Below are 22,282 nucleotides of genomic sequence, written 5' to 3'. Positions count from 1 at the left end.
CATGGCAGAGCTCTATCAAATGGATGACAGACACTGGATGACGAATCATGGCAGGGCTCTATCAAATGGATGACAGATCATGGCAGAGCTCTATCAAATGGATGATGAATCATGGCAGAGCTCTATCAAATGGATGATGAATCACGGCAGAGCTCTATCAAATGGATGATGAATCATGGCAGAGCTCTATCAAATGGATGACAGACACTGGATGACAGATCATGGCAGAGCTCTATCAAATGGATGACAGACACAGGATGACAGATCATGGCAGAGCTCTCTCAAACTGAAGACCTAATAAATGATACATGTATTTAGAACTGATAGCAAAAACACTATCCAACAAAGGTAAAACAAAGACTTGCTACAAATAACGTACTTTAATAGACAAATTGTAAACCTGGTCACACAATTGCTTAAAATAATCTAAAGACTTATACTTTTAATAAAGTCCTGATTGACACACTACATTTAATAGCACATTGATAGTATCATGTAAATCCTCTATTAATAAGTTGTACATGTTTGTAGAATACATGTCCCGATTGTGACACAACACTTAATACCATCCTGATAATATCATATACATCATTTATTAGTAAGTTGTACGTGTATGTAGAACACATGCCCTGATTGTGACACAACACTTAATACCATCCTGATAATATCATGTAAATCATCTGTTAATGACATGTTGATGATTATTAACAACAATCTAACTCAGTAAGAGGTCGTCTTTTGTAACAAGTGTATAAGGAAGCCTAAGAAATCAATGTCAGATGTTACAGGATATCACATTCATATGATTGGGGTTTTAACTTAAAGTAATTTTTTTTCTCTCTCACATATAAAATAATAATGCATGTATATAATAATACTAAAAACAAAATGGCACTTTTTTCATTACTGATTAATAATTATTTGATAACACATTAAAGAGTTACCAATGCAACAACAAATAGATACATGTACATGTACTTTAAATTGTGGTTACAAATATGTCACTCAACACCTTGAGTATTTATTCATGTCTTTGGTTGGCCCTAAATGGCTCTAACTGTTGATAGGTCAAAAAAACAATACACACCATACTTCTAACAGTTACTACCCGGGGTTATATAAGCACCATGTGAACTCAAACATTTGGTTAATATTAAAAATAAACATTTGTCGGGAAGTTAGAATGAATTTCTCTTTTTATTAAAATGAGCTACAGGTGAACCTAAGTTTTAGAGCTGTTTTTCCTACGATTAACATAGACATTCTTATAAATACTCGTATTAAAAATCAAGAGTGAAATTCAACAATCATATACAAATCTACATAATTGTCATGTTTTCAAGTGTCGAAATCTTTCTGTCATGTTTTCAAGTGTCGAAATCTTTCTGTCATGTTTTCAAGTGTCGAAATCTTTCTGTCCTAATTTGAGATGTAACTTCTGGAAAGGTACATCTCAAAATCTCACTATTGGTCAAACTTGGTTGCTCCAATTAGTACTTAGTGTCCCTTCTCATGTTCTGGGAAACTGAGATAAACACAACTTTTGAATGTTGATGTGGATTATTATTAAAACTTAATCATAGTTTCCTTGGCTTAGGAAAAACTTTGATGCCATTGGCGGAACGCATCACGATGCCAATCTTCTTCGACACTTCATGTTCAGGGTCTAACTCCAGGGTGAACCTGATGGGAGAAAAATATTAAAATACAAATCACTTAATATGAGGAATGAGTAATACCTATCAACAGTAACAACTTTTGCAGAGCTAAGATCATACATTATCATATGGGCGGTTAGGTGGCGCAGTGGTCACACACATGCCTTTCACCTAGGCAGCCAGGGTTTGATTCCCTGATCAGACGTGATAAGGTATGATACCAATGTCACCTGCTTGTCCACGTGGGTTTTCTCGGAGTACTCCGGTTTCCTCCCACACTAAGACCTCTCGCGCACTTCCACCCGGGCCAACAAGCGTGATTGATAAAGTTGATAGTATAACACAGTTAGACATCGTACGACACCTCACACACTTCCACCCGGGCTGACAAGCGTGATTGATAAAGTTGATAGTATAACACAGTTAGACATCGTACGACACCTCACACACTTCCACCTGGGCCAACAAGCGTGATTGATAAAGTTGATAGTATAACACAGTTAGACATCGTACGACACCTCACACACTTCCACCTGGGCCAACAAGCGTGATTGATAAAGTTGATAGTATAACACAGTTAGACATCGTACGACACCTCACACACTTCCACCCGGGCTGACAAGCGTGATTGATAAAGTTGATAGTATAACACAGTTAGACATCGTACGACACCTCACACACTTCCACCCGGGCCAACAAGCATGACTGATAAAGTTGATATATAGAGGTTACACAACGAGTGGTTGTTGGATATGGAATTTATTTCACACGAGTAAGTTGTTTTTTAAAAGTTACAAAAGACCCGAGCTTTTAGCAAGTGTTTTTTGCAACTTTTAAAAAATAACTAAATTCCATATCCAACAATTTCGAGTCGTGTGACCTATTTCTACCACAATAATATCGGCTTGAATCAAAGGGAAACGTGGCCAAGTATAATTTCGCGTATGCAAATAAAGTGTACCAGTGACGTCCGGGACCCGGTGATGTGACGTCATTAGATTATTGATGACGTCAATAACAATTGCAGCTTGGGTCAAAGTTCACCGTGTTAGCCAATCAAAATGCGTACAGAGTTTATACCACGTGTGGTATAAACAGAATGTTAATCAACAGCTGTAATGATTAACTGATGGTCTGAGAGTTGAATAACACAGGGTATTGTGGTAGAACACAGGGTATTGTGGTAGAACACAGGGTATTGTGGTAGAAAACTTGTTTCGTAGTTGTTGTAAAATAATTAAAATCACATTTTTTTTTACATCATATGATAATACCTTCTCAGAAGTCGAGCAAGTGTGACCTTTTGTTCATTCATGGCAAAATGTTGACCTATACAGTTTCTGAAACAGAATGTAAAATTTGTGTATCAACCAAAACATTAACACTAAAATAATATGCATTGTTACAATTATTTTTTTCAAAGCTAATAGAGAATTAATAATTTACAACAAACAAGTACATTGTATATGGTATTAATTACTCCTATTGAACCATTTAGGAAGGAAGGGGAATCACTATGTATTAATCAAGTACATGTAACACCATAAACATTGTTCATTATTGTATTTTAGTTTCAGTTTCCAGTATTTAAACAACAGACCCAGAGGGCTTGTTCAGCTCACCTGGATATTTCAGTAATTATGAACTGCCTCTCACAGCAATGGTTCAAACTATAGAAGGACTAAATCCTTTCATTCTTGAAAAAGCGATCATAGTATTTTAAGGCATTTTTTTTTTCTTTGTTTGCTATATTTCCCCTATTAGGCCCTTTTTCTCCTGCCCCACATCCTTCATTTATACATTAGATCTCATTTGCCCAATAATGCTCCAGATCCAATATCATTAATACATTCAGGACCAGTAGGGATTTATTACCTTAATTTGCCCTATTGCCCTTCCAGACCCAGGGGAGCCACACTATCTATTTATATGTTAGATTTCCTTTTCCAAATTTCATCAAAATATATTCAGGTATTCAGGTAACTAGGGATTTAAAGGAAAGATTGACAGGCGTGGTGAGCAAAAATATTGTTAATACTAATATTCTTACAAAGGGCAATAATTCTGTAACCTACGGTTGAATAATTACTATTTTCAAACCCTTCTGAGATCTGGTTGATATACGATTCTTAAAAAAGTTTCATCAAACTTGGTCGATATTTACCCAAGTTATCGTGTTCACATTTTATTGTTGATGGATGGACAGATGGACGCCGTGTATGGCATAAGCTCACCTTGGTTCTTTGGACCAGGCAGGGTAATTACAACCTGACAATTGTTAAAAAATTGTTGACACTATTCATTGTGGCACCTTCCACATTATGTAAATTTTGACATTTAAATTTTGAATTACATACACAAAGAAAAAATCTCTACCTAGGCCCAGCTGAGAATGGAACAAATGCATAAAAATCACGATCGACTGAGTTTTCTGGAAGGAAGCGTTCCGGCCGGAATTCCATCGGATCCTCCCACACATCTGGGTTATGATGTAGGTTGTAGATCTGAATGGCTACAGCCGTCCCCACAGGTATGTGGTATCCCTCCACCACAAATGGCTGTGTGGTGTTTCGTTGTATAAAAGATACAGGTGAATGTAGTCTCAGACCTTCCTTTATACACAACGTCAGATTTTCCAACTTTCCTAAGTCACTCCTGAAAATATACATTTGTACAGGTAAAAGTATTAATGTTCGCAACATTTGCACTTTTTTTAACTCATCACTAAATGTACACTCTACAATTAAGACTAAAACTGAACAAATATTTTTGCTAAAATGAAATATCTCACCCATCAATGTCTATAGGTGTTATAGGTCGAAAAAAGTCATTAAATAAAACTAGAGAATGTCTGTAAGTCCTGAAAGACCTTCTATATAAAGAAGTTGGTCTTATATTACTATGGTGTAAATATGAACCAAATCTGCTGAGTTCTCATTGTATGACATTGATTTGAAACAAGGCAGGGCACATTATGTTCCATCGGTATTTAGAAGTGATCAAAGGTGACCTTTAACCCATTAACTCTGACCAATGACCACCAGAATACAATAAAGTGTAGAACTTGATGTACTAGTCTAAGTGGTGAAATATGAGGGCTTCTCAAGATATGGCATTGACTCAGAACGAGACAGGAATCACCAGGAAAGACAGACAGGCGTAACATTCCATCATTAATCCTTTAACCTCCTATAGGTAATAAACCTTTATGATTTAACATCAAAGACAAGTCCTGCTATCCCTTCTGCATCTCTAACTTTGAGTTTCTAACTGATAGATATATCTAATTACCAGGTAGTCCCTGAGGATTAATTACCGAAACCTGAATGGCACACTTTTATTTATTTGCACAGTGAGGTATGGTTCAGAATATAAAACCTACCATCCTACATAGTCCCAGTCCCATCCCTCCAGCTACAACCTACCATTCTACATAGTCAGAGTCCCTCCCATCCAGCTACAACCTACCATTCTACATAGTCCCAGTCCCATCCCTCCAGCTACAACCTACCATTCTATATAGTCAGAGTCCCACCCCTCCAGCTACAACCTACCATTCTATATAGTCAGAGTCCCTCCCCTCCAGCTACAACCTACAATTCTATATAGTCCCAGTCCCACCCCTCCAGCTACAACCTACCATTCTATATAGTCAGAGTCCCACCCCTCCAGCTACAACCTACCATTCTATATAGTCCCAGTCCCACCCCTCCAGCTACAACCTACCATTCTATATAGTCAGAGTCCCACCCCTCCAGCTACAACCTATCATTCTATATAGTCAGAGTCCCACCCCTCCAGCTACAACCTACCATTCTATATAGTCCCAGTCCCACCCCTCCAGCTACAACCTACCATTCTATATAGTCCCAGTCCCACCCCTCCAGCTACAACCTACCATTCTATATAGTCAGAGTCCCACCCCTCCAGCTACAACCTACCATTCTATATAGTCAGAGTCCCACCCCTCCAGCTACAACCTACCATTCTATATAGTCAGAGTCCCTCCCCTCCAGTTACAACCTACCATTCTATATAGTCCCAGTCCCACCCCTCCAACTACAACCTACCATTCTATATAGTCCCAGTCCCACCCCTCCAGCTACAACCTACCATTCTATATAGTCCCAGTCCCACCCCTCCAGCTACAACCTACCATTCTATATAGTCAGAGTCCCTCCCCTCCAGCTACAACCTATCATTCTATATAGTCAGAGTCCCACTCCTCCAGCTACAACCTACCATTCTATATAGTCAGAGTCCCACCCCTCCAGCTACAACCTACCATTCTATATAGTCCCAGTCCCTTCCCTCCAGCTACAACCTACCATTCTATATAGTCCCAGTCCCACCCCTCCAACTACAACCTACCATTCTATATAGTCCCAGTCCCTCCCCTCCAGCTACAACCTACCATTCTATATAGTCCCAGTCCCACCCCTCCAACTACAACCTACCATTCTATATAGTCAGAGTCCCACCCCTCCATCTACAACCTACCATTCTATATAGTCCCAGTCCCTTCCCTCCAGCTACAACCTACCATTCTATATAGTCCCAGTCCCACCCCTCCAACTACAACCTACCATTCTATATAGTCAGAGTCCCACCCCTCCATCTACAACCTACCATTCTATATAGTCCCAGTCCCTTCCCTCCAGCTACAACCTACCATTCTATATAGTCAGAGTCCCACCCCTCCAGCTACAACCTATCATTCTATATAGTCCCAGTCCCACCCCTCCAACTACAACCTACCATTCTATATAGTCAGAGTCCCACCCCTCCAGCTACAACCTATCATTCTATATAGTCCCAGTCCCACCCCTCCAAATACAACCTACCATTCTATATAGTCAGAGTCCCACCCCTCCATCTACAACCTACCATTCTATATAGTCAGAGTCCCTCCCCTCCAGCTACAACCTACCATTCTATATAGTCCCAGTCCCTCCCCTCCAGATACAACCTACCATTCTATATAGTCCCAGTCCCATCCCTCCAGCTACAACCTACCATTCTATATAGTCAGAGTCCCTCCCCTCCAGCTACAACCTACCATTCTATATATATAGTCAAGAGTCCCTCCCCTCCAGCTACAACCTACCATTCTATATAGTCCCAGTCCCTCCCCTCCAGCTACAACCTACCATTCTATATAGTCAGAGTCCCTCCCCTCCAGCTACAACCTACCATTCTATATAATCAGAGTCCCACCCCTCCAACTACAACCTACCATTCTATATAGTCAGAGTCCCACCCCTCCAGCTACAACCTATCATTCTATATAGTCAGAGTCCCACCCCTCCAGCTACAACCTACCATTCTATATAGTCCCAGTCCCACCCCTCCAGCTACAACCTACCATTCTATATAGTCAGAGTCCCTCCCCTCCAGCTACAACCTACCATTCTATATAGTCAGAGTCCCACCCCTCCAGCTACAACCTATCATTCTATATAGTCCCAGTCCCACCCCTCCAACTACAACCTACCATTCTATATAGTCAGAGTCCCACCCCTCCAGCTACAACCTATCATTCTATATAGTCCCAGTCCCACCCCTCCAACTACAACCTACCATTCTATATAGTCAGAGTCCCACCCCTCCATCTACAACCTACCATTCTATATAGTCAGAGTCCCTCCCCTCCAGCTACAACCTACCATTCTATATAGTCCCAGTCCCTCCCCTCCAGATACAACCTACCATTCTATATAGTCCCAGTCCCATCCCTCCAGCTACAACCTACCATTCTATATAGTCAGAGTCCCTCCCCTCCAGCTACAACCTACCATTCTATATATATAGTCAGAGTCCCTCCCCTCCAGCTACAACCTACCATTCTATATAGTCCCAGTCCCTCCCCTCCAGCTACAACCTACCATTCTATATAGTCAGAGTCCCTCCCCTCCAGCTACAACCTACCATTCTATATAGTCAGAGTCCCACCCCTCCAACTACAACCTACCATTCTATATAGTCCCAGTCCCACCTCTCCAGCTACAACCTATCATTCTATATAGTCAGTGTCCCTCCCCTCCAGCTACAACCTACCATTCTATATAGTCCCAGTCCCTCCCCTCAAACTACAACCTACCATTCTATATAGTCAGAGTCCCACCCCTCCAGCTACAACCTACCATTCTATATAGTCCCAGTCCCACCCCTCCAGCTACAACCTACCATTCTATATAGTCAGAGTCCCTCCCCTCCAGTTACAACCTACCATTCTATATAGTCCCAGTCCCACCCCTCCAACTACAACCTACCATTCTATATAGTCCCAGTCCCACCCCTCCAGCTACAACCTACCATTCTATATAGTCCCAGTCCCACCCCTCCAACTCCAACCTACCATTCTATATAGTCCCAGTCCCACCCATCCAGCTACAACCTACCATTCTATATAGTCCCAGTCCCACCCCTCCAGCTACAACCTACCATTCTATATAGTCCCAGTCCCACCCCTCCAGCTACAACCTACCATTCTATATAGTCAGAGTCCCTCCCCTCCAACTACAACCTACCATTCTATATAGTCAGAGTCCCTCCCCTCCAGCTACAACCTACCATTCTATATAGTTCCAGTCCCACCCCTCCAACTACAACCTACCATTCTATATAGTCCCAGTCCCACCCCTCCAGCTACAACCTACCATTCTATATAGTCCCAGTCCCACCCCTCCAGCTACAACCTACCATTCTATATAGTCAGAGTCCCACCCCTCCAGCTACAACCTACCATTCTATATAGTCCCAGTCCCTCCCCTCCAGCTACAACCTATCATTCTATATAGTCAGAGTCCCACCCCTCCAACTACAACCTACCATTCTATATAGTCAGAGTCCCTCCCCTCCGGCTACAACCTACCATTCTATATAGTCAGAGTCCCACCCCTCCAGCTACAACCTACCATTCTATATAGTCCCAGTCCCACCCCTCCAACTACAACCTACCATTCTATATAGTCCCAGTCCCACCCCTCCAGCTACAGCCTACCATTCTATATAGTCAGAGTCCCACCCCTCCAGCTACAACCTACCATTCTATATAGTCCCAGTCCAACCCCTCCAGCTACAACCTACCATTCTATATAGTCCCAGTCCCACCCCTCCAACTACAACCTACCATTCTATATAGTCAGAGTCCCACCCCTCCAGCTACAACCTATCATTCTATATAGTCCCAGTCCCACCCCTTCAGCTAAAACCTACCATTCTATATAGTCAGAGTCCCTCCCCTCCAGCTACAACCTACCATTCTATATAGTCCCAGTCCCACCCCTCCAGCTACAACCTACCATTCTATATAGTCAGAGTCCCTCCCCTCCAGCTACAACCTACCATTCTATATAGTCCCAGTCCCTTCCCTCCAGCTACAACCTACCATTCTATATAGTCAGAGTCCCTCCCCTCCAGCTACAACCTACCATTCTATATAGTCCCAGTCCCACCCCTCCAACTACAACTTACCATTCTATATAGTCAGAGTCCCACCCCTCCAGCTACAACCTATCATTCTATATAGTCCCAGTCCCACCCCTCCAGCTACAACCTACCATTCTATATAGTCCCAGTCCCACCCCTCCAGCTACAACCTACCATTCTATATAGTCCCAGTCCCACCCCTCCAACTACAACCTACCATTCTATATAGTCCCAGTCCCACCCCTCCAGCTACAACCTATCATTCTATATAGTCCCAGTCCCACCCCTCCAGCTACAACCTACCATTCTATATAGTCAGAGTCCCACCCCTCCAGCTACAACCTACCATTCTATATAGTCCCAGTCCCACCCCTCCAGCTACAACCTATCATTCTATATGGTCCCAGTCCCACCCCTCCAGCTACAACCTATCATTCTATATAGTCCCAGTCCCACCCCTCCAGCTACAACCTACCATTCTATATAGTCAGAGTCCCACCCCTCCAGCTACAACCTACCATTCTATATAGTCCCAGTCCCACCCCTCTAACTACAACCTACCATTCTATATAGTCCCAGTCCCTCCCCTCCAGCTACAACCTATCATTCTATATAGTCAGAGTCCCAACCCTCCAGCTACAACCTACCATTCTATATAGTCAGAGTCCCACCCCTCCAACTACAACCTACCATTCTATATAGTCAGAGTCCCACCCCTCCAGCTATAACCTACCATTCTATATAGTCAGAGTCCCACCCCTTCAACTACAACCTACCATTCTATATAGTCCCAGTCCCACCTCTCCAGCTACAACCTACCATTCTATATAGTCCCAGTCCCTTCCCTCCAACTACAACCTACCATTCTATATGGTCCCAGTCCCACCCCTCCAGCTACAACCTACCATTCTATATAGTCAAAGTCCCACCCCTCCAACTACAACCTACCATTCTATATAGTCAGAGTCCCACCCCTCCAGCTACAACCTACCATTCTATATAGTCCCAGTCCCACCCCTCCAACTACAACCTACCATTCTATATAGTCCCAGTCCCACCCCTCCAGCTACAACCTACCATTCTATATAGTCCCAGTCCCACCCCTCCAGCTACAACCTACCATACTATATAGTCAGAGTCCCACCCCTCCAGCTACAACCTACCATTCTATATAGTCCCAGTCCCACTCCTCCAGCTACAACCTACCATTCTATATAGTCAAAGTCCCACCCCTCCAACTACAACCTACCATTCTATATAGTCAGAGTCCCACCCCTCCAGTTACAACCTACCATTCTATATAGTCAGAGTCCCTCCCCTCCAGTTACAACCTACCATTCGATATAGTCCCAGTCCCACCCCTCCAGCTACAACCTACCATTCTATATAGTAAGAGTCCCACCCCTCCAGCTACAACCTACCATTCTATATAGTCAGAGTCCCACCCCTCCAACTACAACCTACCATTCTATATAGTCAGAGTCCCACCCCTCCAGCTACAACCTACCATTCTATATAGTCGCAGTCCCACCCCTCCAACTACAACCTACCATTCTATATAGTCAGAGTCCCACCCCTCCAGCTACAACCTACCATTCTATATAGTCCCAGTCCCTCCCCTCCAACTACAACCTACCATTCTATATAGTCAGAGTCCCTCCCCTCCAGCTACAACCTACCATTCTATATAGTCAGAGTCCCACCCCTCCAACTACAACCTACCATTCTATATAGTCCAAGTCCATCCCCTCCAGCTACAACCTACCATTCTATATAGTCCCAGTCCCACCCCTCCAGCTACAACCTATCATTCTATATAGTCCCAGTCCCACCTCTCCAGCTACAACCTACCATTCTATATAGTCCCAGTCCCACCCCTCTAACTACAACCTACCATTCTATATAGTCCCAGTCCCACCCCTCCAACTACAACCTACCATTCTATATAGTCAGAGTCCCACCCCTCCAACTACAACCTACCATTCTATATAGTCAGAGTCCCACCCCTCCAACTACAACCTACCATTCTATATAGTCCCAGTCCCACCCCTCCAACTACAACCTACCATTCTATATAGTCCCAGTCCCACCCCTCCAACTACAACCTACCATTCTATATAGTCAGAGTCCCACCCCTCCAACTACAACCTACCATTCTATACAGTCCCAGTCCTACCCCTCCAGCTACAACCTACCATTCTATATAGTCCCAGTCCCACCCCTCCAGCTACAACCTACCATTCTACATAGTCCCAGTCCTACCCCTCCAGCTACAACCTACCATTCTATATAGTCCCAGTCCCACCCCTCCAGCTACAACCTACCATTCTATATAGTCAGAGTCCCTCCCCTCAAGGATACTGTCCACCTCAGCCTGGATCTTTTGCTGCCACTCCGGGTGCTGGGCTAGCGAGTACAGCGTCCAGCACATGGCACTTGTTGTAGTATCATGGCCTACAAAGACACAAGTTTATCATTTCTAATCCATCTTTAATACTACAGGTAAGTTATCATTAATACTACAGGTAAGTTATCTTTAATACTACAGGTAAGATATCTTTAATACTACAGGTAAGTTAATGTATCTCCTACTGAACAAAGCCCCCCCCCCCCCCCCCCCCCCCCCCCCCCCCCCCCCCCCCCACAGTATAAGCAAACTGAGTGACAAGGATTATATTTAGCACTAAACAAGCCATGCCAGCCCTTTCCTTTTTAATACACTGAACCCCTGTTCCCCTGCCTCAGTCATAACTCTCTATACCTGCACCACCATGGGATTTTGTTGGGCGCCAAATTTGAATTTTTTTTTTAGAAAATGTAAGATATAAATGTCCCCGCTGTCACTTGACATCCTGCAACAAAGTTTGGTGAGGATCGCATCAATAGTTCCTGAGAATAGCTAATGACAATTTCAAGGCCAGGACATAAAGAGTGACATGGAAAGGACTCCTTCTAGAGCTCCCAGCCAGGAGTTCAAATCAACCCAATGTTTTCCTCCTGATAATACCCAGCTCTACCAGCCGAGACAAAGACATATATTCTGTCAGCTGATTGTGACAGAGACTATATCTAACACTAACTGTATATGTAATTAACACATTTTACAGGTCTGAGACTAACTCAGTTTGGGTGTAAATCAAATTATTTGTGAACTTCAAGTAACTTGATAGGTCTTCTATGTACTAGGCAAGCTGCCATATCATGAACAAAGAACTTTTAAATATGGTTTTAAAAAAATGTTTATAAAGAACTGATGACAAAACTGAAAGTGTCCCTAGTCGGGCTGACAAACGTTAATGATTTTACACCAGGTAAACTAAAACAAAGAGATTTAACACCAGGTAAACTAAAACAAAGAGATTTAACACCAGGTAAACTAAAACAAAGAGATTTAACACCAGGTAGACTAAAACAAAGAGATTTTACACCAGGTAAACTAAAACAAAGAGATTTAACACCAGGTAAACTAAAACAAAGAGATTTAACACCAGGTAAACTAAAACAAAGAGATTTAACACCAGGTAAACTAAAACAAAGAGATTTAACACCAGGTAAACTAAAACAAAGAGATTTTACACCAGGTAGACTAAAACAAAGAGATTTAACACCAGGTAAACTAAAACAAAGAGATTTTACACCAGGTAGACTAAAACAAAGAGAATGACACAGTAACAAAAGCATTACCTTCAAAAAGAAAAGTGTCCACTTCGTTACGAATTTCTAATGGTGTCATTCCTACATTGTTTTCATCTTTTGCTGTTAACAATATATCAAGGAAGTCGAGATATCGTGATTTACGTCCATTTGTTTGAGTTGGTAGACCTTCATTTTCCTGAAAAAAAATAAAAATCATGTGTCCTTATTAAAATCTCTTGGAAAGACCACAAAACAATAAAAGTGCTGGCTGTTACTTCATTTTTAATATAATTACATAATTGAAAATAAATAATCTTAAATTGATGGAGTGAAACTGATCTTAATCATCTCATTTAGAAAGTGAAAACTGAATCGATGAAGTACTAAATAGTAAAGACAGAGAGAAAATAACATCCGACATTCAGGGAGACTTCTGAAGAAACATTTTATGACTTTGACTAAAACAAATATTTGTGTCTATATGTGCATGTGTATCTCTGGTCAACTTAAAATTGACAATTTTGTGTGTTCACTGTAACACAAACTTATATAGACAACACATACCCATAAGACTTTTATTTTTACTTACAAGTGTCTGCTGTCGTTTCTGGATAATGTCCTCTGCTACAGAATGAACATAATCAGTGTACTTTTTGAACTGACGGCCGTTTTCAGACAGGAAATAGATAAAGTCGAAGAAGTGAAATATATTCCTGGTAATATCAAACACAAAAATAAATAAATCATCACAATTTACATGAGGAATTACAATCTACATATTAAACAATATGAAAATTTAATGTATGAGAAATTCTTCTCTACTTACTATTTCAATTAAACTGATGGTAAAGAGAGATTCCAAAATCATGATATATGATACTCAATCTCAGTCATATTCAACTTCTACCTTAGAAATAATTTGAACCAAAATTTAAAGAAGCGAAAAAGGGACACACAGTTAGCAGACATCAGAATCAGTTGGAACCAGTTTGATTTTAATCTGAACACCATGAACTGACATTGTGATACACCTACATTCTTGATATGGGGAACTTTCACAAGTGAGGGAAAGGTTTATACAAAAAGAAATGGTCTAATTTGTACATATGCAGGCATCAAAATAGCATCTAACATATCATCAAAAAGATGAAATACATAAATTTTAATAAACTTACAGTGACCTTGTGACCCAGAGGTCACTGAGTTCATCGACTGCCTTCACATAGGGATGGCTGTCACTGTAACAGAAAATGGTAAAACACCTCACACACAGAGTAACATTGTACATACATGTAGTAAACTCCAAGTATGTGATGGTATTCTTGTCCTAATTCAGAAACTATCATATTCCAGGTGTACTATTAAGAAGATCTACACTAATGTTTTATATCTATACAATTATATGCATTATCACATGATGCAGTACAAATGTGATTTTATACAAAGATGATAATCATTATTATAGGGTTCCAATAAATGTGAGTGACATCTGACGACAGGCTATATACAGACTATATACAAACTATATACAGACTATATACAGGCTCCATATAGACTATTTACACGGGCTCCATACAGACTATATACAGACTCCATACAGACTATATACAGGCTCCATACAGACTATATACAGACTCCATACAGTCTATATACAGGCTCCATACAGACTATTTACACGGGCTCCATACAGACTATATACAGACTCCATACAGACTATACAGGCTCCATACAGACTCCATACAGACTATATACAGGCTCCATACAGACCATATACAGGCTCCATACAGACTATATACAGACTCCATACAGGCTCCATACAGACTATACAGGCTCCATACAGACTATATACAGGCTCCATACAGACTATATACAGGCTCCATACAGACTATATACAGGCTCCATACAGACTATATACAGGCTCCATACAGACTATACAGGCTCCATACAGACTATATACAGACTATATACAGGCTCCATACCGACTATATACAGACTATATACAGGCTCCATACAGACTATATATAGACTCCATACAGACTATATACAGGCTCCATACAGACTATATACAGGCTCCATACAGACTATATACAGGCTCCATACAGACTATATACAGGCTCCATACAGACTATATACAGGCTCCATACAGACTATATACAGACTATATACAGGCTCCATACAGACTATACAGACTATATACAGACTATATACAGGCTCCATACAGACTATATACAGGCTCCATACAGACTATTTACACGGGCTCCATACAGACCATATACAGGCTCCATACAGACTATATACCGACTCCATACAGACTATACAGGCTCCATACAGTCTATATACAGGCTCCATACAGACTATATACAGTCTATATACAGGCTCCATACAGTCTATATACAGGCTCCATACAGACTATACACAGACTCCATACAGACTATATACAGACTCCATACAGACTATATACAGGCTCCATACAGACTATATACAGGCTCCATACAGTCTATATACAGGCTCCATACAGACTATACAGGCTCCATACAGTCTATATACAGACTCCATACAGACTATATACAGGCTCCATACAGACCATATACAGACTATACAGGCTCCATACAGACTATACAGGCTCCATACAGTCTATATACAGGCTCCATACAGACTATATACAGACTCCATACAGACTATATACAGGCTCCATACAGACCATATACAGGCTCCATACAGACTATATACAGACTCCATACAGACTATACAGGCTCCATACAGTCTATATACAGGCTCCATACAGACTATATACAGGCTCCATACAGTCTATATACAGGCTCCATACAGACTATACAGGCTCCATACAGTCTATATACAGACTCCATACAGACTATATACAGGCTCCATACAGACCATATACAGACTATACAGGCTCCATACAGACTATACAGGCTCCATACAGTCTATATACAGGCTCCATACAGACTATATACAGACTCCATACAGACTATATACAGGCTCCATACAGACTATATACAGGCTCCATACAGACTATATACAGACTATATACAGGCTCCATACAGACTATACAGACTATATACAGACTATATACAGGCTCCATACAGACTATATACAGGCTCCATACAGACTATTTACACGGGCTCCATACAGACCATATACAGGCTCCATACAGACTATATACCGACTCCATACAGACTATACAGGCTCCATACAGTCTATATACAGGCTCCATACAGACTATATACAGTCTATATACAGGCTCCATACAGTCTATATACAGGCTCCATACAGACTATACACAGACTCCATACAGACTATATACAGACTCCATACAGACTATATACAGGCTCCATACAGACTATATACAGGCTCCATACAGTCTATATACAGGCTCCATACAGACTATACAGGCTCCATACAGTCTATATACAGACTCCATACAGACTATATACAGGCTCCATACAGACCATATACAGACTATACAGGCTCCATACAGACTATACAGGCTCCATACAGTCTATATACAGGCTCCATACAGACTATATACAGACTCCATACAGACTATATACAGGCTCCATACAGACCATATACAGGCTCCATACAGACTATATACAAACTCCATACAGACTATACAGGCTCCATACAGTCTATATACAGGCTCCATACAGACTATATACAGGCTCCATACAGTCTATATACAGGCTCCATACAGACTATACAGGCTCCATACAGTCTATATACAGACTCCATACAGACTATATACAGGCTCCATACAGACCATATACAGACTATACAGGCTCCATACAGACTATACAGGCTCCATACAGTCTATATACAGGCTCCATACAGACTATATACAGACTCCATACAGACTATATACAGGCTCCATACAGACCATATACAGGCTCCATACAGACTATATACAGACTCCATACAGACTATACAGGCTCCATACAGTCTATATACAGGCTCCATACAGACTATATACAGGCTCCATACAGTCTATATACAGGCTCCATACAGTCTATATACAGGCTCCATACAGACTATACACAGACTCCATACAGACTATATACAGACTCCATACAGACTATATACAGACTCCATACAGTCTATATACAGGCTCCATACAGACTATACAGGCTCCATACAGACTCCATACAGACTATAAAAAGGCTCCATACAGACTATATACAGACTCCATACAGACTATATACAGGCTCCATACAGACTATACACAGACTCCATACAGACTATATACAGACTCCATACAGACTATATACAGGCTCCATACAGACTATATATAGACTATATCCAGGCTCCATACAGACTATATACAGACTCCATACAGACTATATACAGGCTCCATACAGACTATATACAGACTCCATACAGACTATATACAGACTCCATAGAGACTATATACAGGCTCCATACAGACTCCATACAGACTATATACAGGCTCCATACAGACTATATATACAGACTATATACAGACTATATACAGACTCCATACAGACTATATACAGGCTCCATACAGACTACATACAGGCTCCATACAGGTTATATATACAGACTATATACAGACTATATACAGGCTCCATACAGACTATATACAGGCTCCATACAGACTATATACAGACTCCATACAGACTATATACAGACTCCATACAGACTATATACAGGCTCCATACAGGTTATATATACAGACTATATACAGACTATATACAGGCTCCATACAGACTATATACAGACTCCATACAGACTATATACAGGCTCCATACAGGTTATATATACAGACTATATACAGACTATATACAGGCTCCATACAGACTATATACAGGCTCCATACAGACTACATACAGACTATATACAGACTATATACAGGCTCCATACAGACTATATACAGATTCCATACAGTCTATATACAGGCTCCATAGAGACTATATACAGGCTCCATACAGACTATATAGAGACTATATACAGACTCCATACAGACTATATGCAGACAATATACAGGCTCCGTACAGACAATGTACAGACAATATACAGGCTCCGTACAGACAATATACAGACTATATACAGGCTATATACAGCTCCATACAGACTATATACAGGCTCCATACAGACTATATACAGACTCCATACGGACTATATACAGGCTCCATACAGTCTATATACAGGCTCCATACAGACTATATACAGACTCCATACGGACTATATACAGGCTCCATACAGTCTATTTACAGACTAAATACAGACTCCATACAGACTATATACAGGCTCCATACAGACTAAATACAGGCTCCATACAGTCTATTTACAGACTAAATACAGACTCCATACAGACTATATACAGGCTCCATACAGACTATATACAGACTCCATACGGACTATATACAGGCTCCATACAGTCTATTTACAGACTAAATACAGGCTCCATACAGACTATATATAGACTCCATACAGACTATATACAGGCTCCATACAGACTATATACAGGCTCCATACAGTCTATTTACAGACTAAATACAGACTCCATACAGACTATATACAGGCTCCATACAGACTATATACAGACTCCATACGGACTATATACAGGCTCCATACAGTCTATTTACAGACTAAATACAGGCTCCATACAGACTATATATAGACTCCATACAGACTATATACAGGCTCCATACAGACTATATACAGGCTCCATACAGACTATATACAGACTATATCCAGGCTTTAAATACAGGTTATATCTATAGAGCTATGTCCAGGCTATTTCTAGGCTATAAATACAGGCTGTATACAGGCTATATATAAGACTATATCCAGGCTATATCCTCTAGTCTATCTTGTGTATTAGTCTATCTTGTGTATTAGTCTATCTCGTGTATTAGTCTATATCTTGTGTATTAGTCTATCTTGTGTATTAGTCTCTCTTGTGTATCAGTCTATCTTGTGTATTAGTCTATATCTTGTGTATTAGTCTATCTTGTGTATTAGTCTATCTTGTGTATTAGTCTATCTCGTGTATTAGTCTATCTTGTGTATAAGTCTGTCTTGTGTATCAGTCTATCTTGTGTATTAGTCTATGTTGTGTATTAGTCTATGTTGTGTATTAGTCTATCTCATGTATTAGTCTATCTCGTGTATTAGTCTATCTTGTGTATTAGTCTATCGTGTGTATAAGTCTATCTTGTGTATTAGTCTATCTTGTGTATTAGTCTATCTCGTGTATTAGTCTATCTCGTGTATTAGCTAGTCTATCTCGTGTATTAGCTAGTCTATCTTGTGTATTAGTCTATCTCATGTATTAGTCTATATCGTGTATTACCGGTAGTCTATCTCGTGTATTAGTCTATATCGTGTATTAGTCTATCTCGTGTATTAGTCTATCTCGTGTATTAGTCTATCTCGTGTATTAGTCTATCTTGTGTATTAGTCTATCTCGTGTATTAGTCTATCTCGTGTATTAGTCTATATCGTGTGTATTAGTCTATCTCGTGTATTAGTCTATCTCGTGTATTAGTCTATCTCGTGTATTAGTCTATATCGTGTGTATTAGTCTATCTCGTGTATTAATCTATCTCGTGTATTAGTCTATCTCGTGTATTAGTCTATCTCGTGTATTAGTCTATCTCGTGTATTAGTCTATATCGTGTGTATTAGTCTATCTCGTGTATTAGTCTATCTCGTGTATGTGTTTTACAGTCACCTCAGTCTACATTGGACTCTTTAGTCTATCACCACTACTAGTATCACATATCATCACAGAGTTACATTCTAGAGTCATGAACATCAAATGTGTTAATAAATGACATAACCTTATCACATAATGAGTTATTAATGCTATGCCTGAAATATGAAGTAATGTGTGATCATTGTTTTGATTCAAAAGAGGGAACATTGTCAATTGATAGAGGTCTTGATTTCTATACATGTACCTCAATAACAGATCTAGACAAAACATCCTCAGGCTACACACAACATCAGTATTTCTTACCCTAGAACCTGGCAATCACTTTTGTAAGAAAATGCACATCTAAGGATATTGTCCAGGGAAGCCATACCAATAATGTTAAACAGTTCAAAAGACTGGCCTTTCTTACAGCAGTCCTCCACTTTTCCCTACAAACAAAAACATTCTTAACATTATGGAGAAATTCATACAGGACATGCAATTATTGACTCAGACTTAGACCTAATGTCATACAAAACGTACTTCACACAAATGTCTACTTCAATGTTTGAGACCTCGTTGTAAACAGTCCTATACCATCTGTTAACCTATATCTTACCTAGATGTTTTACTCACCTGTAAAGTGTCCGAGACCTCGTTATAGACAGTCCTATACCATTTGTTAACCTGTATCTTACCTAGATGTTTACTCACCTGTAAAGTGTCCGAAACCTCGTTATAGACAGTCCTATACCATCTGTTAACCTATATCTTACCTAGATGTTTTACTCACCTGTAAAGTGTCCGAGACCTCGTTATAGACAGTCTTATACCATTTGTTAACCTATATCTTACCTAGATGTTTTACTCACCTGTAAAGTGTCCGAGACCTCGTTATAGACAGTCCTATACCATTTGTTAACCTGTATCTTACCTAGATGTTTTACTCACCTGTAAAGTGTCCGAGACCTCATTGTAGACAGTCCTATACCATCTGTTAACCTATATCTTACCTAGATGTTTTACTCACCTGTAAAGTGTCCGAGACCTCATTGTAGACAGTCCTATACCATCTGTTAACCTATATCTTACCTAGATGTTTTACTCACCTGTAAAGTGTCTGAGACCTCGTTGTAGACAGTCCTATACCATCTGTTAACCTATATCTTACCTAGATGTTTTACTCACCTGTAAAGTGTCCGAGACCTCGTTGTAGACAGTCATGTAAGGTTGTAAAATATCAAAATGAAAAGCTGGAGTCAGTAGTCGTCTATTTCTAGCCCATCTTTTACCGTTTGCCAGAAGGAGGCCATTTCCCAACCATCTTTTACCCAACACGTAGACTGTCCCAGGCTCAGTAGGTTTGGGTTCTGTACCAATAAAATCTCAATAATATCCATCTGCATATTGAATTACAATGTATCTATTCACATAGCCTTTTGATTATATGAAGGTGAATGACAGGACATAAAAATTACAGATGGGATTCCAGGCAAATGTTTTAAGACAGGAATTTTTTCTTTGGTTTGCTTCAACTTTGATGTATGGATGCTTCAATATGAAGAATAACACAATCCATATTTCATGAAGGAGGTAATTTACAATACAATTGAAACAGAAGAAACTCTGATATTGTAATGAACATCTATCCATACAGTGCAACAGGATTACTATAATTCATAATTGACTGCAATTTAAGTAATTATTATCAATTCTACTGATTAAAAGAAAAAAATAAATTTTAGAGTAATTGTGTATTTATCTTGAATGTTGAATTTACTGTATTTTCTCAGGCTATCAGTGTTTGTATTTTCTATTCACATAGTAGACACCTATTTACAAAGTAGACACCTATTTACATAGTAGACACCTATTTACAAAGTAGACACCTATTCACAAAGTAGACACATATTCACAAAGTAGACACCTATTTACAAAGTAGACACATATTCACAAAGTAGACACATATTTACAAAGTAGACACCTACTCACAAAGTAGACACCTATTTACATAGTAGACACCTATTTACAAAGTAGACACATATTCACAAAGTAGACACATATTCACAAAGTAGACACCTATTTACATAGTAGACACCTATTTACAAAGTAGACACCTATTTACATAGTAGACACATATTTACAAAGTAGACACCTATTTACAAAGTAGACACCTCTTCACAAAGTAGACACCTATTCACATAGTAGACACCTATTTACAAAGTAGACACATATTCACAAAGTAGACACCTATTTACAAAGTAGACACCTATTTACAAAGTAGACACCTATTTACATAGTAGACACCTATTTACAAAGTAGACACATATTCACAAAGTAGACACCTATTTACAAAGTAGACACCTATTCACATAGTAGACACCTATTTACATAGTAGACACCTATTTACATAGTAGACACCTATTTACAAAGTAGACACCTATTTACAAAGTAGACACCTATTTACAAAGTAGACACCTATTTACATAGTAGACACCTATTTACATAGTAGACACCTATTTACAAAGTAGACACCTATTTACATAGTAGACACCTATTTACAAAGTAGACACCTATTTACATAGTAGACACCTATTTACATAGTAGACACCTATTTACATAGTAGACACCTATTTACATAGTAGACACCTATTTACATAGTAGACACCTATTTACATAGTAGACACCTATTTACATAGTAGACACCTATTTACAAAGTAGACACCTACTTACAAAGTAGACACCTATTTACAAAGTAGACACCTATTTACATAGTAGACACCTATTTACATAGTAGACACCTATTTACAAAGTAGACACCTATTTACATAGTAGACACCTATTTACAAAGTAGACACCTATTTACAAAGTAGACACC

The 22,282-nt window shown here is 39.9% G+C and overlaps 1 protein-coding gene across 1 annotated transcript; it reads right to left on the bottom strand.

Moving 5' to 3' along the window:
* Nucleotides 1–365: 365 nt before the first annotated feature.
* On the bottom strand, nt 366–20,774 carry LOC117320954 (cytochrome P450 4F22-like; the record flags this gene model as incomplete). Its single annotated transcript, XM_033875439.1, is given in 9 exon segments — nt 366–1,683; nt 2,933–2,998; nt 4,035–4,313; nt 11,414–11,543; nt 12,774–12,921; nt 13,315–13,438; nt 13,901–13,963; nt 19,729–19,853; nt 20,593–20,774. Coding segments are annotated over 9 exon segments (1,223 nt in total), but the record flags the coding sequence as incomplete, so codon positions are not given.
* Nucleotides 20,775–22,282: the final 1,508 nt, after the last annotated feature.

The sequence above is a fragment of the Pecten maximus genome, unplaced genomic scaffold (assembly GCF_902652985.1).
Source record: "Pecten maximus unplaced genomic scaffold, xPecMax1.1, whole genome shotgun sequence".
In the NCBI taxonomy this organism is placed as follows: Eukaryota; Metazoa; Mollusca; class Bivalvia; order Pectinida; family Pectinidae; genus Pecten; species Pecten maximus.
Note: the sequence above shows the minus strand (reverse complement) of the source record. Positions and strands in the feature narration are given on the sequence as shown.